General features: G+C 47.0%; 1 protein-coding gene across 7 annotated transcripts in view; it reads left to right on the top strand.

Annotated features, from left to right (window-relative positions):
- Nucleotides 1-27297, top strand: part of TSPAN5 (tetraspanin 5) — a 179276-nt gene that overhangs the window by 140411 nt on the left and 11568 nt on the right. For 5 of the 7 annotated variants that reach the window (XR_013828246.1, XR_013828247.1, XR_013828248.1 and 2 more), the window contains exons 2-4: nucleotides 4112-4162; nucleotides 21188-21334; nucleotides 25668-25838. Coding sequence is in view for 4 of the 7 variants with exons in the window: in XM_079920771.1 (XP_079776897.1) it covers nucleotides 4112-4162; nucleotides 21188-21334; nucleotides 25668-25838 (369 nt within the window). In the remaining 3 variants the exon portion in view is untranslated. The remainder of the gene's footprint in view (nucleotides 1-4111; nucleotides 4163-21187; nucleotides 21335-25667; nucleotides 25839-27297) is intronic. The other 2 variants (XM_079920774.1, XM_079920773.1) reach the window with 2 other exon arrangements.

Consider the following 27297-nt stretch of genomic DNA (forward strand, 5'->3'; position numbering starts at 1 on the left):
AATCAAAAATAAAACAACTGTAATATTACTCAGCCATAAAAAAGAATGAAATAATGCCACTGGCAGCAACATGGACGGACCTAGAGATTTTCATCCTAAGTGAAATAAGTCAGAGAAAGACAAATATCATATGATATCACTCATATGCTTTATATGTGGAATCTAAACAAGTGATACAAATGAACTTATTTGCAAAACAGAAATAGACTCACAGAAGTAGAAAACAAACTTATAGGTACCAAAAAGGAAAGGGGGGGAGGGATAAATTAGGAGTTTGGGATTAACAGATGTACACTACTGTATATACAATAAACAACAAGGACCTACTGTATAGCCCAGGGAATTCTACTCAATACTCTGTAATGACCTGTATGGGAAAAGAATCTGAAAAAGAGTGGATATATGTATAACTGATTCACTTTGCTGTCCACTTGAAACTAACACAAGATTGTAAAGCAACTATACTTCAATTAAAAATAAACAGTGGTTCATGAGATTTTTTCCATTCTTTTTATTCATATTAAGTGTTTTAAATCCGGTGTATATTTGACACCTACTAGCACATCTCCGTTTGAGCTAAGCACCTTTCAGGTGCGCAGTAGCTCGGGCCTGCTGTATTAGGCAGTGCTCTTTCAGCTCACTCTTATAAAACACAATACTTAGCACGGCGCTTAGTTCATACTTCGCATTCGACAAATGTTGGCAAAATTACTATGCATTTAAAATCATCAAAAACTGGGTAGACTAACATTCGACTGCATGTTTGCATATATTGCCACGTGGGAAGACGCCTCAGATCTGGTTATTTCTGTTTCAGAGGGATAAAGAGCTGACTTTAATGTTCTTGGCTGTTCCCTGTAAGCGGCCTCTGGGTTTCAGAATGAGGTCAGTTTGGGGGTTTATGGTTGCCTTTTCTTTGGGAGGTGGGAAAGGGGAAACTCAGTGTGCTTCAAGCGCTGCGTGCCTGTCTCTGTTTTTTTGGCTCTTCTCTGTTTAATTATTTGGAGCTGGAACAACTTGATTTTAAAGCAAAACATATGGGCTGAGAGTAATTGGGAGGACGTTTACTGGTGATGGAGCGGCAAAGGTATGTACGGGTTTAGGCCCTGGCCCTGCGGCACTCACTTAGCTATTGACGGCTTTCCTGGACTTCAGATTCAGTGTTCTTTCTTCAAATTCTCAAACCTTGTTTGGAAAGTCACAGTTAAGGTGGGAAATACTGGAGCAAGATTATAAAGGAAATTGTGAGTCTTCTTTAGGTCCTGATTTTTTTCTCTTCTTTGATGAAAACTTGGTTTCCAATCTGTTTATATATGATTTGGGAAAGAAAAAGGTTTTCCAAAGTGCCAGGAAGAGAGAGGAGAACTCCGCACAAAGAGGAGAAAGTTGACCCCCCGCTGAAGTTTTCTGTTTTCCGCTTTACTCCATTGATGACACCAGCACGGGGAACGTCTGTTCTACAACCAGTTCTTAATGTGAAGGCAAGGTTTTCATCTCTTTTTACCTCCTCAACTTCCCTTTGCTTCCTGGGGAGGGAATATATGATACCCATGTCACATCCCCTATAATTCTAACCTGAATGCCTCCACTTTCTGTCCCATAGGGGAAAAGGGGGATGTGTCAAAACTGGTAAGAACACATACGTTGATGTTTAGACTCATCTCGGTTCAAATCTCTGCTTTTCCACTAGGAAGCTGTGTGCCTTTGAGCGGAGTAAACTCTCTCAGCCTCATGTGTCTCATTCTTAAAAAGGGGTTAATAATAGTGCCTATTTCAGAACAAAATTATTGTGACGCTTAAGAGAGACACGACATACAAAGCACTAAGCAGAGTGCCTGGAAAGTAGTAGAGAAGTTTAATGTTAGCGATGAGGCGGGGGCCCTCAGCAATGATACGTTCACCCTCTTCGACGGCAAGAGGGACAGTGGACCACTGCGTCCTCTGCCACAACATCTCACCCATTGCTTGAGGCGACACTGTGATTAAATACTGCATCAGGGAAGTGACCGAACCTTTGTCCACAAAGAGCTTTAGCATCAGAACGTCTTGCATTTCACTGGGCTGAGTTTGATGTCAGTGTGGAAGTCAAGCGCTCCATGTCTTCTAAGGTCTGAAGGGCTCCTGTGTATGCACTTGTCCCTTGTTACCCTACTGTGCCTAGGACCTATGAATATGACAGTGACGTGCTGAATTGCTTTATCTGTGTATACAGAGTGCCCCAAACCTTTTGAGTCATTTGGAGGACTGGTGCATTTGTGGCTTCAGATCAGAACTGTAAAGCAAAATAGCATGCTGGCCTGGGCAGTGGAGGGGCTGAGCGTAGTGGGCTTTTTTGCTGGGATGTTGGAGACAGATTTTTCTGAACACTTTTCAAACCTCTATGAACAAGGGTAAGAAAAAAGGGGTCCTCGGTTTTTGCTAAATCAAGGACACATTGCTGAGCTTTTCTGTGTAGGGACTCAGAAGACATCGAATGCTATCTCACTGCGGTGTCAGATAATTGTCCGGGGATTTGGCAAGTTCTGCTTTTAAAAACACCACCACCTTTTCAGAGCGGTCATTCCTTGGTGTTTTTTGCAGTCCCCTCTTTTCCCTCTCTGCTCCTGCTGTTTTCCCAGCCCTTTCGGATTTATTAGCCTGGCCTACAAAGTGTCAGTAACTCCCCGCTGCGAATGGCTGAGACCTCGCCAGGTGGACCCGTCTCAGATTCCCCTGAAACTGGAGAGAGTAGCCACCCTCACTCTTGTTTTCTCCACGCCCCCCTCTCAGTGGACAGCTTCCCTGACACTTAACTTGATCAAGATGTTAGTAAAATAAACAGCTGCCGTGAGGCTGAAACTGCTTGTCAACCTGCCCACCCTCTTTTCACTTCACTGTTTGGAGAGGAAACTCAGAGCTGCTGTTGATAATAAAGAAGAGAACTAAGATGTGTCTTTTTCTTCGTGGCCGGTTACACCCAGTCTTGATCACTGAGCTCTTAGTGGGTGGACCACCCTGTGCAGTGTGTCACCAAACCTGTGAAACTCTGATTATGAGACACACCATTATTTTAGGTACGATCAAGGGAAGAAAGGCAGACCATGAGACATCATGGCTTTTAAGACACATCCCGATTTCAGAGATGTTAAAATGTGGTGGAAAACGTGTATCTCGGAGGAGGTGGAGGACAGTGAGAACTAATTCAAGTGGACCGTCCCCCTGGTTACTGACGGCTCCCCTCCGCAGCCGCATCTCAGTGCAGCTGATGAGGGAGTCTGTGTGTTTTTCAATTCAGTCTCAGGGGTTATTTGTGTACTCTGTGCTTTGCATGAAGTTATAGCACTGAGTTGAGACCAGGCCGAGTCACGGAAGCCCTCTCAACTGCAATATAAGTATTTTAAGTTTCCGACAAACAGAAGAATCCAGGTGTTTTCTTTGGGTCACCCTGGACTTGATAAGGTTCACGTTCCCTTTTATTTAGTTAGTTAGTTAGTTGCACCGGGTCTTAGTTGTGGCAGGTGGGCTCTTTAGTTGTGGCATGCGTGTGGGATCTAGTTCCCTGACCAGGGATCGAACCCGGGCCCCCCTGCATCGGGAGCGTGGAGTCTTATCCACTGCGCCACCAGAGAGGTCCCTCACGTTCCCTTTTGAAGGAGTGATAAAGAGCTTGCTGAGGGACATTGGGGGCTTCGGCGTGCCCTCCCTGCCCCGGCCCACTCATGGTGGCATGATGGCGAGGAGAGAATCTCCAGCTCCTCTAAATTCATGGCCCTACTTATCCATTTGCTAGTGAACATCGTGCTCAGATTTACTCACTGTTTCCTCTCCTATCCAAAAGGCAGCGTTAAACATTATTGATGACTTTAATTTTACGCAAGATTCTACCTAATTATTCTTCTTCATGATCTGTTAAGCATTCAGCTTAATTAACAGTAAGCAGGTGCCCTTCCTCATACTGTAATAACTTTAATCAAGGGGATGATGGTATTTCTTTTCCTGTTAAAGACTGTTAGGTTTTCGAGAAAACTATTTCTCAGCAGGTAAAGTAACCAAACAATTGATTGCAAACTTTGTACTAGTAAAAACATGGCATTTACCTTCATACTTACACCACTTTCTCCCTTTCTTTCAGTTTTTGGGAATAGCATTTCTTGGAATTGGACTGTGGGCGTGGAATGAAAAAGTAAGTTAAACATCGTTAAAATGCACACGTTTTGGTTGTAAGAAGCTGCACATTATATGCTGTCTCCTTTTCCTCTTTGACAACTGCCAGGTATATGGAAACATGGCTCTTTAATGAAAAAGTACTCTTGGAAGATAACGTCACAGTTCAAAGACTCTTTAAGAATGGAGCCTAAATTGGTCACTCTACAAGAATTTCAGTAATGCTTATAAATAATACTAAAGCACCTGTAGCCTTTTTTCTCTTTTACTTTTTAAAAAGCCCTTTGGAAGATTATTCAATCCATAAAAAATGGTATTTTAGCGTGAGCATTACGTGCTGAGCTGTTAGCATGCGGTATGTATGAAGGAAGCTGGATATAATTCATGTTTGAACATCAGATAAACTTATCACTGTTGCTAATGTGAACACTTGTCTGCTGATTGAAAGTTTAAAGGAATATTCAAACTTTGTAATCAAATACAGCACAGAAAGGGATAAATCTGGCAGGAGAAGGCTGCATGAAGATACAATGTTCTGGGTGGTTTGTTCTGTAAACAACACACTCACGACACCCCTGCCCTGCGTTCATTCCTCCACTTCGCTTCCCATCCATACCTTTCAATTTTTTCTCTGCAACTTCTACTGAAGCCAAGCAGTGGAATTCAAAAATAAACACAAACTCCTTTTTGCTTCCTTCTTTGGATGTGAGATCACTGGCAGCGTTTTATCTGTTCTGGTATTTGGCTACACAGTGAAGTTTTGTTATCTCCCACCTGTGAGAGTGAGTGAGTGGATGGATTGCTTAAAAGTTGTAAACTAAGACATTGGCTGAAATTTCCCCAGAAGACCATTCTCTTATCACTTTGGTATTTCACCCTCTGAGCTTGACCAAGGCCCAAAGTCAGGAGTTCCTTTGAAGTATTTCATGTACTAAGAAAGAAGAGAAAAACTACGAAAGTCCAGCAAACAAAAGCCCTTCAGACGTAGGAAGGAATTTCCACAGGTAAAACAATGTTTAGATAGACTGCGTCCAATAAGTTCAAAATAAATCCAGAGTTTTGAAATTGAACCACCCTCTGTTTATTTACATAATACTTCTACAGAGTGTGAAAAGTTTTATGGAAAATGAACCACCTTCCAGCCACCTTAGGAGGAAGGGCGGGGATTATACGTCAAGGGAGACAAATTACGTTCCCAAAACAGAGGTAATTTTATCTCTAGAAACTGTTCTGTTGAATACTGGCCTTCTGGTTTAGGATCAGCTTCTGCCTCAATCCCCTTGTAAGCTTGGAGATTTGTATTGGTGGAATCTCGGAAATTCCACTTTTAGAAGCCCTCTGTTTGCTTCGATGACAGATCATACAGCTCTTTATAACTCTCCTTTAATCAATCCATTTCTATCAGCTCTGAAATGATGCTGGAAGGCATTATATGAACTCATTGTCTATTCTAGCAATACATAGAAAATTCATTGTTTTGAAGGTTTTTTTTTTCTCTTTGTGAAATATAATTATCCTTTTGTTTCATCAGTTGCCCCAGATGTCTCTTCTCTGATAAAATCACAAAATTCTAAAACTGGCAGTGTCATACAAATAGCAGAGCAAGGGAATGATGCGGTCTCTAGGGAGGGATGAAATAGCAGTTCCCTCTTTTGTCAGGGCCAGTGGTGTCAGCAAATGAAAGGTTTCTCTGGAGAGCTGAGGTTACTTGGCCAAGGTTACCCAGCTACTGTGTAGCAGGGCTCTGTGAGCTGGGACCAAGCGGAGGCAGCAGAGGGTAGACGACGCGCAACAGCCCAGTTTGGTGCGCGCTGGCCACGCGTCTGGGCCCTGAGCCTGAGGGTGAGGATGCAGCAGTGAGTGATGCAGAGTCCCTGCCCCGTGGGGCTTGCGTTCTAGTGGGGGCCTCGGCAGTAAGCAGTCAGCTTGCCAGGAATACGCGCGCAGGTATGGTGAGTGCCGCTGAGAAACGTCAGGTGTAGCGTAAGGGCTAGTTAGAGAGTGGTGGGGAAAGGGGTCTCTTTTAGGTAGAGTAGTTGGGAACAGCCTCCCTGAGGAGGGGGCACTGGAGCAGAGACCTGGATGAAGTTAGAGGGATCTGCATAGCACTAGGGGAACAGCATTCCAGGCAGAGGGAATAGCAAGTATGATGGCCCTGAGTCTCAGGGACTTAGCGATTCCAAGCAACAGGAAGAAGGCTGGTAGGACTGGAAGGGAGAGAGCCAGAGCAAGAAGAAGTGAGGATGTGGAAAGAGAGGCAGGCAGAGCCCGGAGCAGACAGCGTCCTGCAGAAGTTGGATGAGAGGCTTTTGGTAAGGGCGTGTCCTACTCTGGCTTTTGTTTTAAGATTGCTCTGGTTGCCGTGAGGAAAAAAGAAGCACAGCTCTAGGCGGAACAGACCAGAGTTCAGATGCTGACCCCTCCATTTCCGTCGGTGTGACTTTGGGCAGCTGCACTAACTTATCTGAGATACCCTTGCCCTGTTTATGCAGGGGCCGCTCATGTCACCTCATAGGGTTGCTGTGAGGATGAAATGAGATGGCTCCCAGCACAGCGCCCGGTGTGAGTTAAATGCCCTCTGGAGACATGGTTCCCTCCCCTGGATGCATTGCTACAGTACGTCCACTCCTACATGGGGAAAGGAGCAGACGGTGGCTTTGAAAGCTGCCTCAAGTTTTAGGAGAGTTCCAGGCTCTGATCCATGGACCCGAGAACTGGCTTTGTGTTGGGGTCTCTTAAGGAGGATGTGATGTGCATTGATGGACTTGGTAACTGCAGAGGCTACTCTGTTGAAGCCCTTCGGGTTACCTTCTAAGCTAGACCAGGCCTCGGATGGGATGACGTTCTGAGGTGAACCACAGCCGGCCAAGGGCGGCAGCTGCATGCACCTGCAGGGCGGATCACACCAGCCCATGAATCAGTAAATCCCCCCAGTGGAGATGTGGTGACATTTACTTGAAAAGAGGCCTAGAGGGTAAATCCCCAAACTGGGTCACAGCTGGAAGGATCAGATTTCCTTCACAGATGGGGTTTTGCACTTCTTCGTGTGGAGTACAGAAACCTTGGAGGCAAAAGTTATTACCCCTCATACTTACTTAATACCAGGCTGGGTTTTAAACCTAGGACTGATATTACAGTTGAATATTAGACATAATAATTAAATAATTTATATTATCTAAATTCCAAATAGACTGTCGAGATGCAAAGAATGAGTGTGTCTCCAGAGGGAACTGGTTTGTGTGCAGTTTTTCAGAAATCATAGGATCTGCTGTTTTAGAAGGAACATTAACCATCGTGTAGCGTGAATCACCTCTACAACAGGCTTGGCAACTCATTCATTCAAAGAACATTTGCCGAGCACACGGCATGGGGCAGGGCTTGCGCTGGGCTCTGGGCAAGTAATTCCTCAGGGAATTGATGGTCTAGGAAAGGCATGCGTATATACATAAAACATGTACACGTAGAAATAAAACAAGGCGTTGCCACAATGCTCATTTGGAGTGTATAGAAGTTCAACAATTCCTTTGGCAAAGTGCTCAGACCTTCTCTCTCTCTGGGTTTCTCTTACTGTTAGAAAGACCTTCCTCCCACCCCATTAGAATCATGTCCTACTAGCCTACTAGTTTTCCTTCCTTGAATGTGGGTCTGCCCTGTTGGATCCCACAGTAAGTCCTTCTCCGTATTAGTCCTTGGTGCCTTCTGAGTTTCCAGGCTGCACATCTGCTTCTCTCTGGGTGGAGCCCTTTCATGAGCACCAGGGAGAGGGTGCTTTAGGGGCCAAAGAGGGTATGGCTGGATCATGTCCCTTCTCTCCTGTCTGCTGTCAGTGCAGCTTGCGATCACACAGTTAATCACCGAGAGTCCCAAATTGGTCTCAGATCCAGCTAGGTGTCCTCCGTCCATCCCACATCTGGCTGATTTTCAGAGGCAAATGCAAGATTCCAAATTGACCCAGTTGTATTCTACCTGCGTGTCTACCTGCTAAGGCCCAAAGCTGTCATCCAGCACATTCCCCGTTCCATTTAGCTTGGCTTTAGCTGTACTTTTAATCAACCTCCTCCCTCAATTCCTTCTTTGAACTCAGGCCTGCCTTTAGCTCTCTGTCCCAGTGCCACCTGGCAAATTCAGATTCAGTAGGTCTGGGGTAGACACCCCAGGGAGGCTCTCTTTTAGCAAGCCTCTTATATTGTTCTGATTGCAGTCAAGTGTAGTTATCACTGATAGAAGCCACTGGTACGTTGAGCAGGCCAAGGGCAGAACCCAATGACATGTCACTAGAACTCTGCTTTGGGGTTGACACTCATTCACTTACGTGTGCCCTTGGGTGTCATTAGTCAAAGAATTTCTAGTCCATCTACTTGTCATTACATCAGACTGTCTTTCTGCATCTTGTCTTTTTCTCTGAATAACCAGCCTAGGACTTATTTCACCCTGGCGCTTTCTTATTGAAACCATATGGGTCCTGAAGCACATCATTTCCTCACCCAGGTGCCCTGAAACTCTTACCAGCAAAGCAAGGACTAAGCCATGTTTTATGATTCCTCCCTTCCAGGAACACTTGCCTCACTTGGCTTCCAAGAGATCACACACTTCTGGGTCTCCTACCTCGTAAGCACTGCCTTCTCACACTCCTTTGCAAGGTCCAGCTCGCCTCTCGGACCTCTGAATTTTGGAGAAACCCCTCTCTCTCTTCACTCTTGCTCTGGGAGCTCTCATCCAGGCTTGGAGCGTTAGGTACCATCTGTCACTGATGACTTCCAAATTTAGATATTTGGTCCCGGCCTCATCTGAATCCCAGACTCGTCACATCCGCAAGCCTACCCAGCATCTCTGCTTAAATGCCCACCGGGCTTTGGAAGCGTAAGAATCCAAAGCAATGCTCCTGATTTCTCCCCGCAAACCTGCTCTTCCCAACTGTAGGAAATGGCAGCTCTGTCCTTTCACCCACTTGGGTGTTCGTGACACCCTTCTATCTCTTCTTCTCATACTGTGTTCAGTCTCTCAGCAAACACCATGTGTCTACCTTGAAACTACATTGAGAATCTGATGTCTTTGTACCACCTGCACGGCTATACCTTGATCTAAGCTGCCACTTTTTGCCTGTGTTAGTGCAGAAGCCTCTGTTGTTTCCCTGCCTCTGCTGTTGTGCCCCTACTCCCACCCCAGGCCAGAGTGATTCTTTTAAATGTAAGACAGATGCTGTCATTTCTCTACTCCAAACCCTCCAGTGCACTTACTGTCTCGCTCAAAGCTGTGTGTGGTGCTCCCTCACTTCTGAGACCTTATTTCCCACACTGTGCCCTCCCCTGATGCACTGTAGCCCCCATTCATCATCTTGCTGTTCCTCTGACATCTCAGATGGACCCACCACCCCAGGCCCTTTGCACTGCTCTTCCCCTACCTGACGTCCTTTCCTTCCTGGTCTCTGCTCAAATGTCACCTTTGTCTGTAGGTGAAGGTGAAGCAGCCACTCTCACCCCAATCCCAGCCCTTTTCCCCTCTTCCCTGTGTTTTTCCCCCTCTGTGTTTTCATAGGACTTATCACTTCTGTGCTAACAAGGATTCCCCCCGCCCCAAGAGGGACTTTTGTTTACTGCTACACTCTAGTACTTAGAACGTTAACTGGCACGTAATAGACGTTCGTGAATGAATGAGCGAAAAGGGAAGATGAAAGCATTCTTTTAAACCCTGGCTCTATCACGCAGTATAGAAGTCAGTAGTCACCTCAGATCTCTAGTAAGCATGTTATCAGTTCTTACAGCCTAAAAGGAAGTAAAATTACATGTGGTTTCTGAAGTCTGATATGATAGGGGTTCAGTGTTAGAAATAGCAGATTTCTTACATCCATTAATTCTGGATATCAGGGGAAAATTTTATTTATTTCTGGCATAAAAGTGGGACTCTATATATGATTATCTTGATTCGTGGAAAAACTAGGGGTACCTTTCCTCTTCCGTTTTGCCTAATGTTTATGCCTTCCCCCACCCACTTTCGCGTGGCTTGTGGGATCTTAGTTCCCTGACCAGAGATGGAACCCGGACCCTTGGCAGGGAGAGCTTGGAGCCCTAACCACCAGACCACCAGGGAATTCCCGCGTTTACGCTTTTTACTTAATTCTCAGGTCGGGGCCAGAGGCCGAGCGACAGATCACTGACAGCCGCCAGCGAGGCGGCTGCCAGCAGAGCTATTGAGGGCTAGGGGGAGACTCGGCTCTTCCGAGTGGGAGAAGTGCGCTTCCCTGGTCCTCAGTGTGAGCTCCTGGTTCCTGTTGGGCGTCCTGCCACCGCTTCCCCAGCACCAGCCCCCTGGGCGGAGGGGGTGCCGGGCCTGGCTTGTCTGACCTGAAGGCTCCTCGAGGCCAGGAGCCCGTCTCCTTCACCGCTTTATGCTCGGGTCTAGCATCGTGCCTGCTATACTGCGGATGCCGTGTTGCTTGTGACCAAGTGAATGAGAATATGCAAGAGTGCCCCCCACGGGCTCTCCCTCCCTGAGTCCCCTCTCTGCTCCTCCAACCTCCTCGCCTGGCCTGGCTCTGTCGGCAGCGGCTGGAAGGAGAGAGTGGGTGCACAGTCCTGCCCCAGGAGGCAGAATGGCAATGAGAAGAGCTCTAGCTTCTGTCGCTTTTCTCCCTGGCTGTCCTGGAGGCTTTGCGCCCTGACCACTGCCTGTAATTGTCAGTCTCACTTCAGAACCCTCCAGTTGCTTGCTGTCACGATCGTACAGTAGACTCGCCTTGGAAATACCTTCCCTGTTTTCCCAGGAAGGAGAAGTTAGACAAGGAGATTCCGTGATTCAGGCAGTTCTTAGCAGTAGCGGTCAAGGTAGCCAGAGGGAAGGTGGTAGGTGGAAGTGGCTACCGGGTCACTTAAACAGAAAAAGGCATGCCTCACCTGAGATACTACTTCAAGGAGACATTTCTGAGATGCTGAAAATACTTTCGAAGATGTCAGTTTATTACCTGAAATGTAGGAAGTTTGCATCTCTTTCTCAATTGTCCATGTAATCCCCTCAAGTTCTCTGTTGCAGCTAAAAATCTGAAAAGCAGGGTATTCCCTGGTGGCGCAGTGGTTGAGAGTCCGCCTGCCAATGCAGGGGACACGCGTTTGTGCCCCGGTCCGGGAGGATCCCACGTGCCGCGGAGCAGCTGGGCCCATGAGCCGTGGCCGCTGAGCCTGCGCGTCCGGAGCCTGTGCTCCACAAAGGGAGAGGCCACAACAATGAGAGGCCCTACGCGCTGCAAAAAAAAAAAAAAAAAAGAAATCTGAAAGCCACAGCTGTCGTTCAGTACCTGGAAAGTCAGCCTATGATCTGTAGGTGCTGTACCCAGTATGGTCAGCAGACACATGAAATACGTTGGAAAAACCCTTAATTCTTCACTGTTCGTATGTCCCGGTAAACTTTGCAGAGGGATTTCTCAGGAATGAAAATTCAGGGGGGTCAAAAATTGAGTGTCTTCGTTGTTTACCCTCAGATACCAGAGTCCTGCGCTCATTTTAGGCCCAAGTCCAGGCCCAGTTATTAGACAGGGCTGGATAATAAATCGAAACCCCAAACCTAACATTGCCTTAAAGTGTCCTCCCTTGCCCAGCACCGTTAGCCTTGCGCCCCTGAAGAGAGGAAGGGCTGAGGCCTTCACCCTCCCCCTGCTTCCTCCTGTCACCCCTCCCCCGGTCCCCCTGAGGTTCCTCTACCCACTTCCTGTCAGGGCTTAAGTAGGGGTGGGACTTCGCCCTCTGGGCCTGACAGCTGGTAAAGGGGATGCTGCCTTGGTCTTTTGGAAGCTTCCCTGCGAGTCCCTCTGCCTGGCGGTTCCCTTCATCTTGGTGGACATCCCTGTTCCCCGTGGCCACCTTGCACCCCTGCCCAGACGTGCCGTCCACCAGCTCCTCTCAGATCTGCTTCTCGGGTCTCTTCTCACCCCAAGCTGCTTGCCCTGTGCTGCCGTCATCTTTTCTCCTGGGCACGCTCGTCTGGGGGTGAGGCCAGTCCCACCGGGACAGCCCTTGTCTGCCCTGCAGCCCTCCTCAACCCCAGATTTCCGGGGCAGGGGTTAGACCTCAAGCCACAGCCTCCTTCCCGGGCAGACTCAGGCCCTCCTTGTGGTGTCTCAGAGCTTCCTCAGGGGTCCCCTTGAAACTTCCTTACTAGGTTTTGAATCAAAAGAATCCTGCTCCCCTACCCAGGAAGGAGAGTCACACAGCACAGCGACTGCTTTCTCTGGAGAAATCTCAATTCCCTCACCCACTTCTTATCCACTTGGTTTCACTGAGACGTGCAAGAGAAGGAAGTCTTTGCCTGTGTGTGTGTGTGTGTGTGTGTGTGTGTGTGTGTGTGTAGGGGGAGGTTGTTTCCTACTCACTTTGGTTTTCAGATTGTTATCAGTAAAGTCTGAGGTGTGACTATCATTCTAACATCACGTTTCATATTTTTCTTAACATTTTAGAAACAAGCACATGATGTTACATTGAAAACAAGAATCGGCTTGCCCACTGCTGCTTCAGACAGTAGAGCATCGTGATTAAAACACTGCTCTGGGGTCAGGTGGCAGGGCTCAAAGCCCCTGCTCTGCCACTTTCTCACCTGGGTCACCTGGCAAGTTACTCCATCGCTGGGTCTGTGTCCTGCCGTGGATAGTAGCCGTACCTGGAAGGTTTTCTGTGAGGGGGAAATAATGCAGGTAGCCCCGTGCCTGGCAGAGTCCGTGCTCAGTAGGGGAGCTCTTACGTGGCTTTCGTCCCAGCGTTCAGCATCTCTCGCCTGCGTCACCATGGAACCTAGCGGCTCCTTAGCTGCTAGCAGCTGTAGCAGGTGTACGTTTCCTTAGCACCTACCCGCTGCCCAAGGAGTAAGCTTTCTAAATGCACAAATGACCCTCCTCTGCTCAAAAGGCCTTCAGATTCAAACCCTGCCCCGCTCCACCAACCTCTGTCTCCTCTCACCACTGTCATACTCACAGGTAGACCTCTCGGTGGGCCTGGTCCTGCCGCTTTGTCTCTGTACTTGCTGACGTGACCTTCTGCCCCTCCTGTCTACACCCCCATAACACACACTGCTCATACCTCTGCCCAGCGCACTCCTGCTAACTTGTCTTCCCTCTAGACTAACTCCTGACGGTGTCACCATACGTTTTCTCCAAATACGCATGAGTAGCACAGCACCCGGCACCTCTCAGGTGATTCCTGTTTGCTCAGGATCTGAATGAGTTGTGTATCTCTGAAGCCCTAGAATAGTGATCACCTGCCACTAGGCTAGACTTCTTTTTTTTTTCCGCCTTAGTTGCAGGGCCACCGTGATCAGAGCCTCTATTACATATTTCAGTTTAAACTTTTTACTCAGGAATATTCCTGGGTATGTCTCTCATCTTCTGAACGTGCAAATGAAATATCTGGAGAGTGGCTAGGAACACGCTGGATTTCTGAAAAGCGACACTTTTGCAAGTGGCTGTTTCCTTGTTCAGAGAGGCAGTCACTCCCGCCAGGGTGGTGATGGTAGTTTCCCGGCCTGAGCGTGGTACCAGCGAGGGGACTTGGTGCAGCTGTCCTCCCCAGCGGCTGCTTGATTGCAGGAGTCTATGGAGCCCTGAGATACGACTACCCCTCCTTTTCTTTCTCACCACAAAAGCAGGCAGTGGCCGATTTTTATCTGCAAGAAGGGATTACTTGAATCTCACCGATGACCTTTTCTGACAAGATAAAAATGGAAAACCACACATCTTGAAAGCGTCCGGTCTTCCTTTAACCTTACATCTCTTTGCCAGGCCACGAGTTACGCTGCCCCTACACCCTCACATCTCCCTGAACTCAGGTCCCAGCGAGCTCCCATTCCTCTGCGTCCTCTCTCTGGATCCTGCAGGAACTCCTTGGCTACATGGGGTTTGGAGTTTGCAGTGTGGCTTTGCCCTGTAACATTCCTTGAGGATCTCCGATGAATTGTTCAGGGGCACGTTTCCCTGTGCCCCTGTGTCCCAGCTTGGACTTCCTGTGGACATGGTTTCAAAACCCATCGCCAGCTCTCCAGGGCCATCCTCTCTGAGTAGCTCATTTTCTTGAAAATGTCCTATCTCGTCATTCTTTCTCAGGTAGGGAAATGCTTCTCCCCCTCTTACTCTAGGAAAAGTGTTGCCAGTTTCACCCAGGAGTAGTTTAGGGAGGGTGGGTGAGTCAGGGCCCAGGGTCATAAATCTCCGAGGGGTCCATCTGGCCTGGCTTTGGGTGCACATTCCATTTGCCTGTCTCTCTGTTTCTTATCCAGCAGTTGGAAGGAATGCGCCTGTATATGCCAAGGCAGAAGAGTCCCAGCCTTCAGGGGCTTATTAATGCTATTTTTGCATTTCTTTGCTGAGTTGAGAGAGAAGACGCTGAAGCTTGCCAGGTGGCACACAGAGGCTGCTCTGTGCTGGTGGGGAAAACCACAGACACTCCTGAGGTTTATTGGTTTGAAACCCTTCTGGAGTTTTGCTTGCGTTTTCATTTCTGCATGTGTGTAAAAACCTCTTCCGAGAAGAAATAGTGATGCTCAGAATATAGTCTTTTATCGCCGAACCCTGGGGAGGGGCTGCTTAAATTCCAGAGACTGTTGAATGAACGAGGTGCTGATGGGGAGATGGAGGGTGGAGGGTGGAGTCATATCCTTACTGAGACTTACCATGTTCATCAGACCATTGGAGGACGAGATCTCGAAGGCAATGGGACATGGTTTAGTAACTGGGAAGTCGTTCAGGAGCCATGAATCTTCAGCGACCAGCGTGCGCAGTCAGCTTCTTGGCAGCGGTGGTATCCCTGGCCTGGTTCAGTGTGCAGCATCCCGGCCACGTGGCTGCCGGCTGCTGGGCATGCTCTCCGCTACTGGCTGACTTCTCACTGCTCCTTTCTCCGCTGCGCCGCTTCTGTGTACTCTCAGCTTCCACCCCCTCATGGCCTCTGCCTACTCCTGGCTTTTGCTTACTCATGGCCTCTTCCTTCTGCCTTTACTCTGAGTGCCTTTTAGGTGACTTCCAGTTTCTCAAGAAAGAAGATTGATTGGCACGTCGGTTCCTGCCACCTCCTTTAGACATGATCATCCAGTGTGGCCACGGAGCTTCTTAGAAGGGGGTCAGGCAGGGCAAGTGCCAAAGCAGAATGGATTCCTCTCCAAAGCCGTTGGGTTAGAAGCCCCTTCAGTGTGCTTTCTGTAGCATCTGATGTCTTCCTCTTGGTCCAGTATAGTCGTGATGATAAACTTTGATTGAATTCTCGTTATGTGCCAAAGACTTAGCATAGTGTTTGGATTTAACTTAGATTATTTCCTACATCCTCATGATAACTTATGATGTAGGGTACCATTTCATAGATGTGGAAACTGAGGCTTAGGCAGGTTTGGTAGCTTAACCGAGATCACACAGGTAATAGGTAGTGGAACTGAGATTCAAGACAAGGTAGTCTGTATTGTGATGTCCCGTCTGTCTGTCTGCCCTACATCTAGCCCTTGTCCAGGCTGCCCTTTTTCTGGATTCCAGGGGAAATTGCAGGTGAGCCAGGTGGCTTGTGCCAGGAGGAGGCCGACCCTGGACTGCTGTCTGCCACACCCTAGAGCAGACTTGTCTAAGTAGCTGGAATTTCAGAGTCTCCCTTGTATGGTGACAGATACACATCAGTACATTTTTTGTTTGTTGGCTTTCTAAACTTCTGTTATAATGATATTGCCTCCGCCGTGTTCCATTAATGTGTCTTATTTCTTCTTAGACTCATCTTGGTCTCCTTGCTAAGTCTGAGAGATACTGTCTAGTACGTAGGGGTTAATGGAAATCTCCTATTTTCCTTGGCAGTCGTCTCTTAAAGGCTCCAGATTGATATGCCAAAAGCTAGTTGTCTAACAGCCAATTTGTGGAATGGCTAATTTGCTGAAAATATTTGTTTTAACTTTTTAAATTGACTGCTCTTCATTTTGTCTTTACAGCAGCACTTGGTTACGGTCGATTTGTTTTTGCCTCTGCTGCCCCAACAGCTGTAGACTTGGAGGAGATGAGTGAGGGTCACAAGAATATAGGTACAGGTGTATACAGTATGAATATGAAGAATTCTTACGGATGTTCATTTATACTAGTTTTTCTTAATGTAATCTTCATGTATTAACAAAGGATATGTGTATAAGAAATCCTCCTTTTATTCTTGACTCTATAGTATTCGAATATATTCTTCTTGTGACCTGCAATCTTGGTCTCTGGCTCTCTCCCTTATTCTCACTCCTTCCTTTTCTGTCTTTGCTGCTCCTGTTCAGAATTCCACCTTCACGTCAACCCTAACAAATGGCTAAAGGAATAAGTACATGTGGACAACTGTTCCGCTCTTCCTCCATTTATCCTTATTCCGGTTAGATTCAGCTTCATAGGATGCTATTTTCTGACCTTACGCACAAGGCCAGTACCCTTGACGTCTTTAACTCCCAGGGCGTTGCTGCAGGATCCAGGCAGGAGGAGGACTTACTACTGGGGTGCAAATTCAGGCTCTGTGTGTGCTCTTCTGACATCAGCAGCAGCTCTGGGTACAAAGGAGAGTAGCCAGATAACGTTTTGTATTGGTTTATTTTTTCAATAAGTTTGAGTTCTAAAAAGTGGTTATTTAAACCCAAGGACTGACCATTCAAGTCAACATGGAGAACTGGAGCTGAAATCATGTACGTGTCGTTGGTGACGTAGGCAAAACCTAAAAGTTCCTTCCAGAACTGATTGTTTCATTAGTGATGCTGAATTGATAGTGAGTCAGCGTGAAGGAGATTATTTACACTGGCTCAGTTGCTGTGTTGACTGGAAACGTCAGCCGTCTGAGTAAAGGTATCATTAAATCCAACACTGCCCTCTATACTGCCCACCCCGCGCCGTCTGCTTCCCACCCCCGACCCAACACTTTTTTCCAGGGTAGATTGTGAGCTTTCGTTTTGGTCGTGTGTGTGCTCGCACGCACATAGATGCAACACTAAAGCACAGTTTATTCGAAGCTGTCGTGTCGTGTGGGACTCCTCAGGTGCAAATTCAGATCCAGATACAACCACTCTATGCGATCAAGGGGTCTGAGGATCCTGAGTGACTCACAGGACTCACGGTCAGGCCAGGGCTTATAATACCGTCAGGATTTTCTTCCCCTACCCTCGTTCTTTGTTTCTCGCTACAGACTGACTTTCTCCACAAGGTGAAAAACACGCGGCACGTGGCTCCAGAGTTGGGCCATTTACAGCCTCAGCCGCTAGAGACAGATGCCTGTTCCAGATCCTGGTGTCGGAGGCAGGGAATTTCAGGCTTTCCGACTCCTGCCGGGGCGGTGGGGTCACGTGAGAGCTGGCAGCTCTGAGGTGGTGGTGGAGTGGGTTTGGGAAGAAGGAATCCTCACAAGAAGAGGGAGGCGCTGTTCCCTGAAGGAGAGGGTGGCGCACACAGGTGCCCGGAAGATAAGGTGTCTGCCGCGGGTGTGCTTGCACGTTCCTCAGGATTTACCACGAATCTGAATGCCTGTTTTAAATCACTTGGCAGACTTAACTGTAATATTGGATTTTTTTTTTCTTCCGGCTTCTTGTCAACTACAAGCTTTAATTATAATCATTCTTCAGCTGGCATGTCCTAGCGCTTCTTACTCATCTGTCAACTTGAGTTTAACACAGTTAAGGAGTCCAGTGAAAGACCCCGTCTTTGAGACAGCAGAAGGCTGAGCTGTCAACTGCCTGTCGGTTTTGTAGTCCCCAGTCATTGTTGCCAGGATTATGTTCAGCTCCTCCTTGGTTTCTCTGTGTAGTTAGAAACAGTAAGACTGCTCCTCAGTGAGTATTTGGAGACACTGCACAGGTGAAAGAGTAGGTCTTTTTTCCATCCCCATCCAGGTTAGCTATCCTAATCCTCAGGAAAAGAAAACTGGGCCTTGACTGCCGTACTTTGTGTTTTAAGATTCAGGTTAGTTTGCGGCTGACAACTACCTGGGATCCATTAAAAATTAAGTTTTTGGTTGTCTTTTCTGTCCTCTGCAGAATATGATTTCCTACAAGCTCCCAGTATCTGTCTCCAGCCCTGTCTTTTGCCAGAATGTGGGATTAAATGAGTAGAACCTTCAGTCCAGCTCAGCCCCCAAATGATTGTTGTTTCCATGGAAACAGTGGAAGGCCTCTCAATTAAAACTGCCCCTGCAGGCTGGGGAGGGTAAAAGTAAGAAAATGAGTTTGAGAAGCCAAGTTCTCATCCTCCAAATTAAACCCAGAGAGGACAGTGCTCCAGGAATCTACTGACAGTTGGGACCATACTTTTTTTCGCCTTTTGGTGAGGGAGGGTCTCGGTATTTCAGGCACAGGTGTGTGTTGGTTTGCTTGTTTTGCTAAATTCCTCAGGTAACTGTCCTGTTATCCATGGAGCTCTTTGTGTACAGCCGTGGAGCATGGAAGAGTGTTTGGGAACAATCTGATTTTTGCTCAGACTTTGGTGTGAATCACAAATAAAAAGCCCATTAAAAATGGATGAAATCATAGAATGGTCTTAAAACTGGAAGGAACCTAAAGGACAGTAGGTGCCAGGTTCCCCTCCTCTTCGAGAATCCCTCCTGGAGCACGGCTGAGGGAGGTTCACAGCTTCAGCTCCCGCCAGGGGAAGCCCATGTTTCTCAGGCCGCCTTCTCTGCCCCACTGCTGGAGACCCACTGGTATTAGAAAGGCCTCTTTATGCTGGAACTGACATCTTCTCCTGTCCCTTCCAGCTCTGCTGCCTCTTTTTGGTGCCAAGTAAATTGAGTCTAATTCTTCTTCCATAATTATATTGACTTTTTTTTTTTTTTTTTTTTTTGCGGTAGGCGGGCCTCTCACTGTTGTGGCCTCTCCCGTTGCGGAGCACAGGCTCCGGACGCGCAGGCTCAGCGGCCATGGCTCACGGGCCCAGCCACTCCGCGGCATGTGGGATCTTCCCGGACCGGGGCACGAACCCGTGTCCCCTGCATCGGCAGGCGGACTCTCAACCACTGCGCCACCAGGGAAGCCCAATTATGTTGACTTTTTAAAGTTTAAGAATGTTATCACACACCCTCAAAGTCCTCTCCTCCCCTGGCTGAGCAGGTCTGAAACATTAAGACCTTAAATATTACCACCTCTGTTTAAAGGCATTCTGAGGGGAGAAGTTGATTTCCTTCCAATTCTGGACCCTCACCACTGTCGCTTAGATTTTGTTTGACTTCTGGCAATTTTTGTTTTTTCTCAGCATCATTTGGGTAGGTGGAGAATTGGTTACAGTATTTCTGGGTTTTCCTTTTTCCCCCCTGGAGTATTCATAGTTCAGAGCTTGGAAATCTAAGAAACACAAGGTTGGATCAAACCATTGATCTATGCAGTTTCACGAAGGGTGTGGTTGCCTCGTATGATGTCACCCCAGACATTAGTGAATACACCCTACATTCCTAAGTGTTTAATAATCTCTCATTTTTCATCTCTGACTTTATTTAAACTCAGCCCTTCATCTCTGACTTTATTAATCTCAGCCCTTACTCTCAGCCCTTACTCTCAGCCCTTCATCTCTGACTTTATTTAAACTCTGGCCTTTTTCATAAGGTTAAAGTTGTGCATTTTAGGAGTCCTTTGTGCCTCATACGTGTTCTATTATTAGTATCCTATTATTGTCCTTAAAGTGATTCCTGCCTACCCTGCGCCCACCCCTGCAAGAAACAGAAACCTTATAAACAAAATTCTCTTGTTCAGTGTTCCTACAACCTTAAAATGGGTCAAAACATAGAAACCCTAAACTCAGGTGTTGATTAGTACTGACTGAAAAGTGCTGGGAAGCAAGTACACAGCTTCCACTTGGTAGAGAAAGATTATTGAAGTAGACATTCTGTTCTGATTCTAAAAAATCAATAGCTGTGTGACCTTCAGCAAATCACCAAACTTCTCTGGGTTCCGTTTTCCTCAAGGATAAAATGAGATGAGTATTCCTGTTTTTCCAGGTTGTTGGGAATGCTTTGAAAACAAATTGTTTAATATTAAGACTTTACAGCAAACTATACCATGGTACTCTGGGGGTATTTTGAGAGCTCAAAAGAAATTTAATAAGGTAAGAAAATAAAGTACTGATGATATTGGGTATTTAAGACTCACATACCTCCACAATTTCAAAATAGCAGTAGCTGGCCTCTGTAAGAATGAATAGTAAATATATACCTTCCATCATAGAGGAAAACATCTCATAAAATTTCTAACTTAGGTTCTGGGTGGTATTTGATGTGGTATCACACTTAAGGGAGAAGAAATTTCTGTAAAGAAGTGGCATTGTTTGTGGAGAAATGAAATTACTCTGGGTCCTTTTGGCAGGAGAACAAACGGGTTGCAAGCCAGGGAGTAACCTTTGATTTTTAAGTCATTTAAATGAGGGTAAGGAAATACGCTAATAACTCAGTGTGGGACAGCCATGGGCACAAACCACCCAGGTGGGCTTTGGGGATCTGAGCCGGATAGGGTCTCCCAGGGAGCTCAAGGGTGGACCTGAGGTGAGTTTTCCCTGGAAAACTTTTAGGGGCTTGTGGCTGGGACTGGCTGCCCTGTTAGCTTTAAGATTCCAGCTTTCCCCTATTTCCTGAGAAGCACCAGTGATTTGAAGGTGGCCCTCGTCTGGCATCTGCGTGCCCTGGGGGTGTAAGAATGACAGACACCTCCTGGGTGTTGAGAGGTGTCTTTCTTACACATCTGTTTTTCACTCAGACCACTTATATTTGGAGACGTAGAAAGCAAAGTAACATCCACGTCTTCTCCATACAGGGTCTGGGGACGGTTTCTAGGGGTCATGTCTTTGCTTTATGTAGTTTTACCGAAAATATGAACCCACCTTGACCTTGGAAAGTAGTTTTTCTTTTCTTTTGTTTTATCTATCTCCCTATCTATCTATCTATCTTTCTTTCTTTCTGTCTGGCGGTGTTTCTTGATGTGATGTGGCAGTCAGATACCTCTCAAGGTTTTCTTGGGGTGGGGTGGGGAAAGACAGTGGCAGTCATCTTTTCATGATAGAAAACTGACCCCGCCTCCTGGCACCCTGTTGTGTGTTCTTTTCCGCTTCCAGGGAGTTCTGTCCAACATCTCTTCCATCACCGATCTTGGCGGCTTTGACCCAGTTTGGCTCTTCCTCGTGGTAGGAGGAGTGATGTTCATTCTGGGATTTGCTGGGTGCATTGGAGCTCTACGGGAAAACACTTTCCTTCTCAAGTTTGTAAGTACCGCACTCTGCTCTCAGGTTGAGAGCCAAACTCTCATCTCACATCAAAAGGACACCCTGTCTACCAGCAAGAGTGAGCCGTACCGAAGGCACTGGCGAGCATGTGGCCTGGGTAATGCTTTTCTTTTAGGAGGGCTTTCTAGATACCCACCCTCCATCCTCCTCTGCCCCTGCCTCCTTAATAATATCAGCACCGGCCCCTCCCCATGCCATCCGTGGAGGCTTTGTACATGGATATCATGAGTTTGCATTCCAATCCCTAAAATCGCTTTAGGACTAAGGTAGGTCTATCTAGGTACCTAGTTTTCTTCTTTTGAATGATTTTTTCCCCCTCTTTTAAGCACATAGTCAATAGAAAGCTGTTTAGGTAGTTGGTTTAGAGAAACCAGACGTAAGCACAGTGTCTGTGACATGTCCAGATTAAATCTGTTAAGCAGTAGGTTCTGGTGAATAAAGAGAAACAGTAAATGCATATCTCCTGTGTCCTCTGCCAGCGCAAAGGCCTCCTTTGTGTGACCAGCATAATTTTTAGATCCCTTGTGGGGTATTTGGTGTGATCATTGTCAGCATGAATATTTTTGGAGGAGGAGTTTAACCAGGGGGTAGATAAGTATTAAAAGTCGAGAATGGGCTTCCCTGATGGCCCAGTGGTTGGGAGTCCGCCTGCCGATGCAGGGGACACGGGTTCGTGCCCCGGTCCGGGAGGATCCCACATGCCGCGGAGCGGCTGGGCCCGTGAGCCATGGCCGCTGAGCCTGCGCGTCCGGAGCCTGTGCTCCGCAACGGGAGAGGCCACAACAGTGAGAGGCCCGCGTACCGCAAAAAAAAAAAAAAAATGTCGAGAATGAAAAGTAAAAGCCTTTTCCTTTGGAGATTCCTTCCTCAAGATATCAAAATGGCCTGTGTTTACTTGTGTGTGTTTGAAATCAGTTTGGTAGATGTAGCCAGTGGTCACCTTCAGCTAAGTGTGCCTGTCTGTCTCGAGCTTGGCATTCTGGTGAGCGTCTGTCTCACAGCCCCATGTACGACAGCATCCACGCCCCTCTCCAAGAACAGAAAATGATTTTTCAAAACCCCACCATCCTGTGGGGAGGCAAGACGGTGGGACTTTGGAAGAACAGCCTTAGCGTTATATCCCCTGTTCCTAGGGTCATTCTCTACCTCAGCTGACACATCATCATCTAACGGCATTTTCATTTGAAACAAGAGCGTTGACCAGAACTAGTCCCAACGGCCCTGCCCTATGTGATTCCCTTCCCCCGCACTTCCGCCGCATCTCTGGCATCTTTTCTTGAATCGCCCTAAGAAGAGCAGACGCTGTCCCCTCACTGGCCCCCTGGGCTATAGCTCATTTTGCATTTGGGCAGCTCTGCCTTCGAGAAGGTTCTGGAGGCTGTTCTGAAAGTTCATGTGACTCCTGCTAACAGGGATGCTTGGTGCTGTGTACAATTTAATGAGCAGTTGGTTCTCTGTTCTTTATACATAGGTCTGTGTTGGGAATAGTTTTCCAAGACTCCATTTGTCACACACACACACACACACACACACACACACACACACACACACACACACACACACACACACACACACACACACACACACACACACACACACACACACACACACACACACACACACACACACACACACACACACACACACACACACACACTTCCTTCATTCTTTGATCTCTGGAGCCCTCAGGAGAGCTTTGTCCCTGATTGGGACCTAACAACCTGCCAGTCGTCTTGGTGTGAGATACTTCCAAATGCTTGAGCTCACCTCACTCAGCGTTTCTGTAGCCTCATTGGGCCACAGATCATACTTCCTACTGGCCACTATTTTATCACCGTTAGTCTCCTTGCTCCCCTTTAATGTGACTTAATTGCATATAGTTTCGTTTATAAGGGTAGCCTGTTTAATATAGTTGATGATTTTTGTAGTTGAAGATACCAGAGTTAACTGAACGGGCAGAAATACATACATTTCTCTAGATTGGCATCTTAATTTATGAAGTCCCACATTGGAAATGAAGAGAACTGTGTTGTTTCTTGGCTTTTTTAAGTCTTGGAGAATATTTTAAATGCCCTCTCTCTACATTTAGTACAAACAGTCGAAACTGGCCTAGAATATGCTTTGAAGCAGGAGCTATGAAGGAAGTAGGAAGTAATGTCAACATGGCTCCAAACAGCTTCAAACATCTGATGTCATAAGGCTAAGAGAACTGCTGGGGGGAAATCCGGGAGCTTCCTGACTGACTGAGGCCCTTGGATGAAGCCTGGGAGTCAGTCTCTGCACCTTCAGAAACGGGGGAAATTAGCTCATAGGACCCGAAGGATGCTGATTTCTGCCAAATATTTGATAAGAATTTAATTTGGACTCAATTTCTGATACATGTATTATGTAACATTATGAGAAAACTTACCAGGGTGACTGGGCCTCACCTTGATAGAGGTGAGAACAAAAATCTAATTAAAACCTTTGCCTGACCTGTGTTTTGCTACTTTGCATGTGCGCGCCTGTGAACTAGCTATGATTCTCTCATTTCTACAGTGTGATAACTGTCGTATTTACATGTGTAGAGTAGTACCCGATAAAGGAGGGAGTCGTTTTATGCGGGGGGGTAGGCATTGTGTGAAAGTGATAGGATTTTTCTTCTTTCCTTTTTTCTAGATTGAGGAAAGCTCACTTTGAAATTATGGGTACTACTGATGATTGTTAAGAACTGTTTAGATTCTATTTCTAAAGTGAACTCATCAAGGACAGATGACCAGGAGCTCTGTGGAACCTGAGGGGCTGAGCTGGAGCGTCTGGAATTGGGACCTAGACCTTGGGGTCCTAGACTTTGGCAGGCATTTCTTTCTTCCTTCCACCCCTTCCCTCATGGCCATCCTCCCAGAATGGCACTTGGCACCCTGGATAAACACTGCCAGATGTACTGACATCTAACGTGGAAAGACCTGACCCCCCGGTCCTTTCCTACCCTCACATAAGACTGTGGGCTCTTTGGAGGCAGAGCTGTGGTCCTACTTATCCTTGCCTCTGCAAAGCCCACCTAGGCCCGAGCCTGATCTCTTGTGGGCCATTCAGTAGGTGTTTGCTGAGTGCATAAACCATTTTTGTCTTTTATTTTCGTAAGTAGCTGTAGCTTCCTTTGCACCCGTCGCCAATATATTTTCCTCTTGGTTGGCTGCATGCTGTCTGCTCGCTGAATGTAGGCACCGCAGACCGTAGCCCCTCTACCTCCCCAGCCTCTCCCTGGGTGGCAGGAGCCCTCAGGAGCTCGGCTCAGCAGGTGGCCCCAGTGCCACCCTTCCTGCCCTTGTCCACAGAAGTTTGCCTGCCGTTTACCCTCTGGTCCTTCACAGCCTCATTTCTCGTAAATGGCTTGAGCAAAATAGTTTGAAAAGGGTGAGAACATGGGGGTGGGAGGAAGTGGAAAGAACCATGGGCGTGAGCGGGACGTTGATATGACTAAGATGAGACACTTCTGGGTCTTCTAGATGAAAGGGAAATTTCTGCAGATTTATGGGCAATTTACCTTGCAACCCATGGTCTCCGGCCTTCCTTTTAAATTCCTGTTGTCTGCGTCAGCCCAAAGTCTTCCTCTGGCTGCGCGTTGATGCTATTTAAAGTATTCTGGGCCTGGTGCTTCACAAAGGAAAGCCAGCACAGCTTGCTGTCCCAAGAAAGCCCTCAGCCCAGTGGTTTCATTTTGTTTGCATCATGGGAAATTATTTTCATGTCACAGCTGCCCCCTCCTTCCCACCCAGTTCCTCTTTGACCTCTTCACCTAAAATGAACCCATCTGCTGTTGTGCCCCGTGTCGCAGGTGCAAAGGGGAGTTAACACGGTATCTGAATCCGGAAAAGGACTGTATTGCATACAGAATCAAGGCCACGGTAACAAATGACAGGCGATCTTAAAATACTGGGCTATTTTATCTTTCAGCGTTCCAAAAGCTTACTAGAGGTAGGAGCAGGTCGTTGTTCAGGCGTCTGACGAATGCATTCATCAGGAGAAATTCATTAGGCCTTAATGTGGGTCTAATGAGGCATTCCTAGTATCCACGTCTGCTTACGGGCTTTGTTGGTTAATTACCAAATGGAACACCAGAGCCCCTAAAATGTGATTATGAAGTGATTTTTAAAAATCCCTTCTTGGAGTGTAATATTCTATTAATGAATCTTAAGAAACTGAAGGTTATCTGCCTTGGCCGTGGGTAACAACCCAATGGTATTATACAGCTTTTTAGAAGGAAGCATTTGACTGTACAGGATCAAATCGCCCTTATAACTGTTGTCTGTGTGTGTGCCTTTTGTTTTAGTTTTCTGTCTTCCTGGGAATCATTTTCTTCCTGGAGCTCACTGCCGGGGTTCTGGCATTCGTTTTCAAAGACTGGATCAAAGACCAGCTGTATTTCTTTATAAACAACAACATCAGAGCGTACAGGGATGACATTGATTTGCAAAACCTCATAGACTTCACCCAGGAATATGTAAGTTTAAATTTGGTTTATTTTCAAGTTAAAAGCCTTCTCGGAAGGATGACCCCAATGAAAACTCCTCCTGGCTTCTGCACCTGCCAGCTGGAACCTACCTCTGACTTTTCTGCATGGGTTTTTGTCTGTTTGCTTGTGTATTTATCATTTTCTGACTTGTTCTAGGGCGTACACGATATGTACCCTAGTGGGAAATGTCTTATTTTCACTTACCTCAATTTCTACTAAGAACAAGGAAGAAAACTCTTAGGCAAAAAGGTTAGAGTCAAAGGTGCCCATTCCTATGGACATTTGAAGACGATTGTTTTGCTGTAGGTTTAACCCTGTTCTTTGGTGTTAGATGTGGGTTCTTTCCTATCCTTGGCCCCCTTTTTGATCATTCTCCACACTTCATAGCTCATAATGATATACTTAGTCGATAGAATGTTTATCCACAAAGTTCCTAGAATTGTGCCTATCCAAATATTATTATAGCGCCCGCAGCTAAAACTGAAAGTCAAGCCTTGGTGGCTTCTCACAAGTGAAGAACCTGTGGAGTAGAGCCATCCCACTCAGGTTTCTCAACATTACGACGTGACAGCCCCTGCGATGCGAACGAAGTAGCGGATGCCCTGTTCCACTCACAGCGCAGAATGGTATAAACAAGGGTTCGGAAGACACAGCTAGTGCCAGAATCTGATTAGCTGAGTGACCTTGGGCTAATAGGACCTTGAGCTATTTCCCCAAGAGTAAAATGGGAATAATAGTAGCAACTACTTAACTCACGGGGATAGCATGCCACTCTCATAAGACGTACAATGGTTTTATATCAGGCTTCAGGTGTTATCGTCCTACACACTGACAGGCGTTTATTTGCATGCACTGAGAAACCTGGATAAGGTGAGCAGACCTGGAGAGCCGTGTCCGTGACGTTCACGTATATGGCAGAACTGGAGGGCACGCAGAAACTCAGCGGACCAGTGGCTGTCTCTTGGTTGGACAGTTTTCCAGAGTGAGCTGGGGTCCCTTTGATAAAGGGAGGAGAGGGCTGCATCGGCGCTTGCCGTGAGGGAGGCCCCCTGCCCTCCTTAGGTGCTCGGAAGTGAGCTGAATTGTGTTGCCTTTGTTCGGTGACAGCAACGACTGTCCTGGAGCCTGCTGTCCCTCGGGTATGAAATTAAGCCCTGTTTCATCTCCTCAGCAGGCTTCACGGTTTTGTTGGGTCATAATGGATGCAGGCTCATACCTTGCCAAGTATTATTGCCGACTAGTTTGCGTGACCAATCTGATGGAGCGTTGTAGGCAAACTGGAGATGCACAGCCCAAGCGCTCGGAGGACTCGATGAGTCGGAAGACTGTGCAGATACACGTTCTCTTGAGATGCTGTCTGCCTTATGTGGAGATTCTGTTATTTCATGTGATTTCACTTTTCTCTCATGGCCTTTAATACTTGGAAGTAGCTATTGGTCTTGAAACC

Source organism: Stenella coeruleoalba (genome assembly GCF_951394435.1).
Source record: "Stenella coeruleoalba genome assembly, chromosome: 4".
Taxonomy (NCBI): domain Eukaryota; kingdom Metazoa; phylum Chordata; class Mammalia; order Artiodactyla; family Delphinidae; genus Stenella; species Stenella coeruleoalba.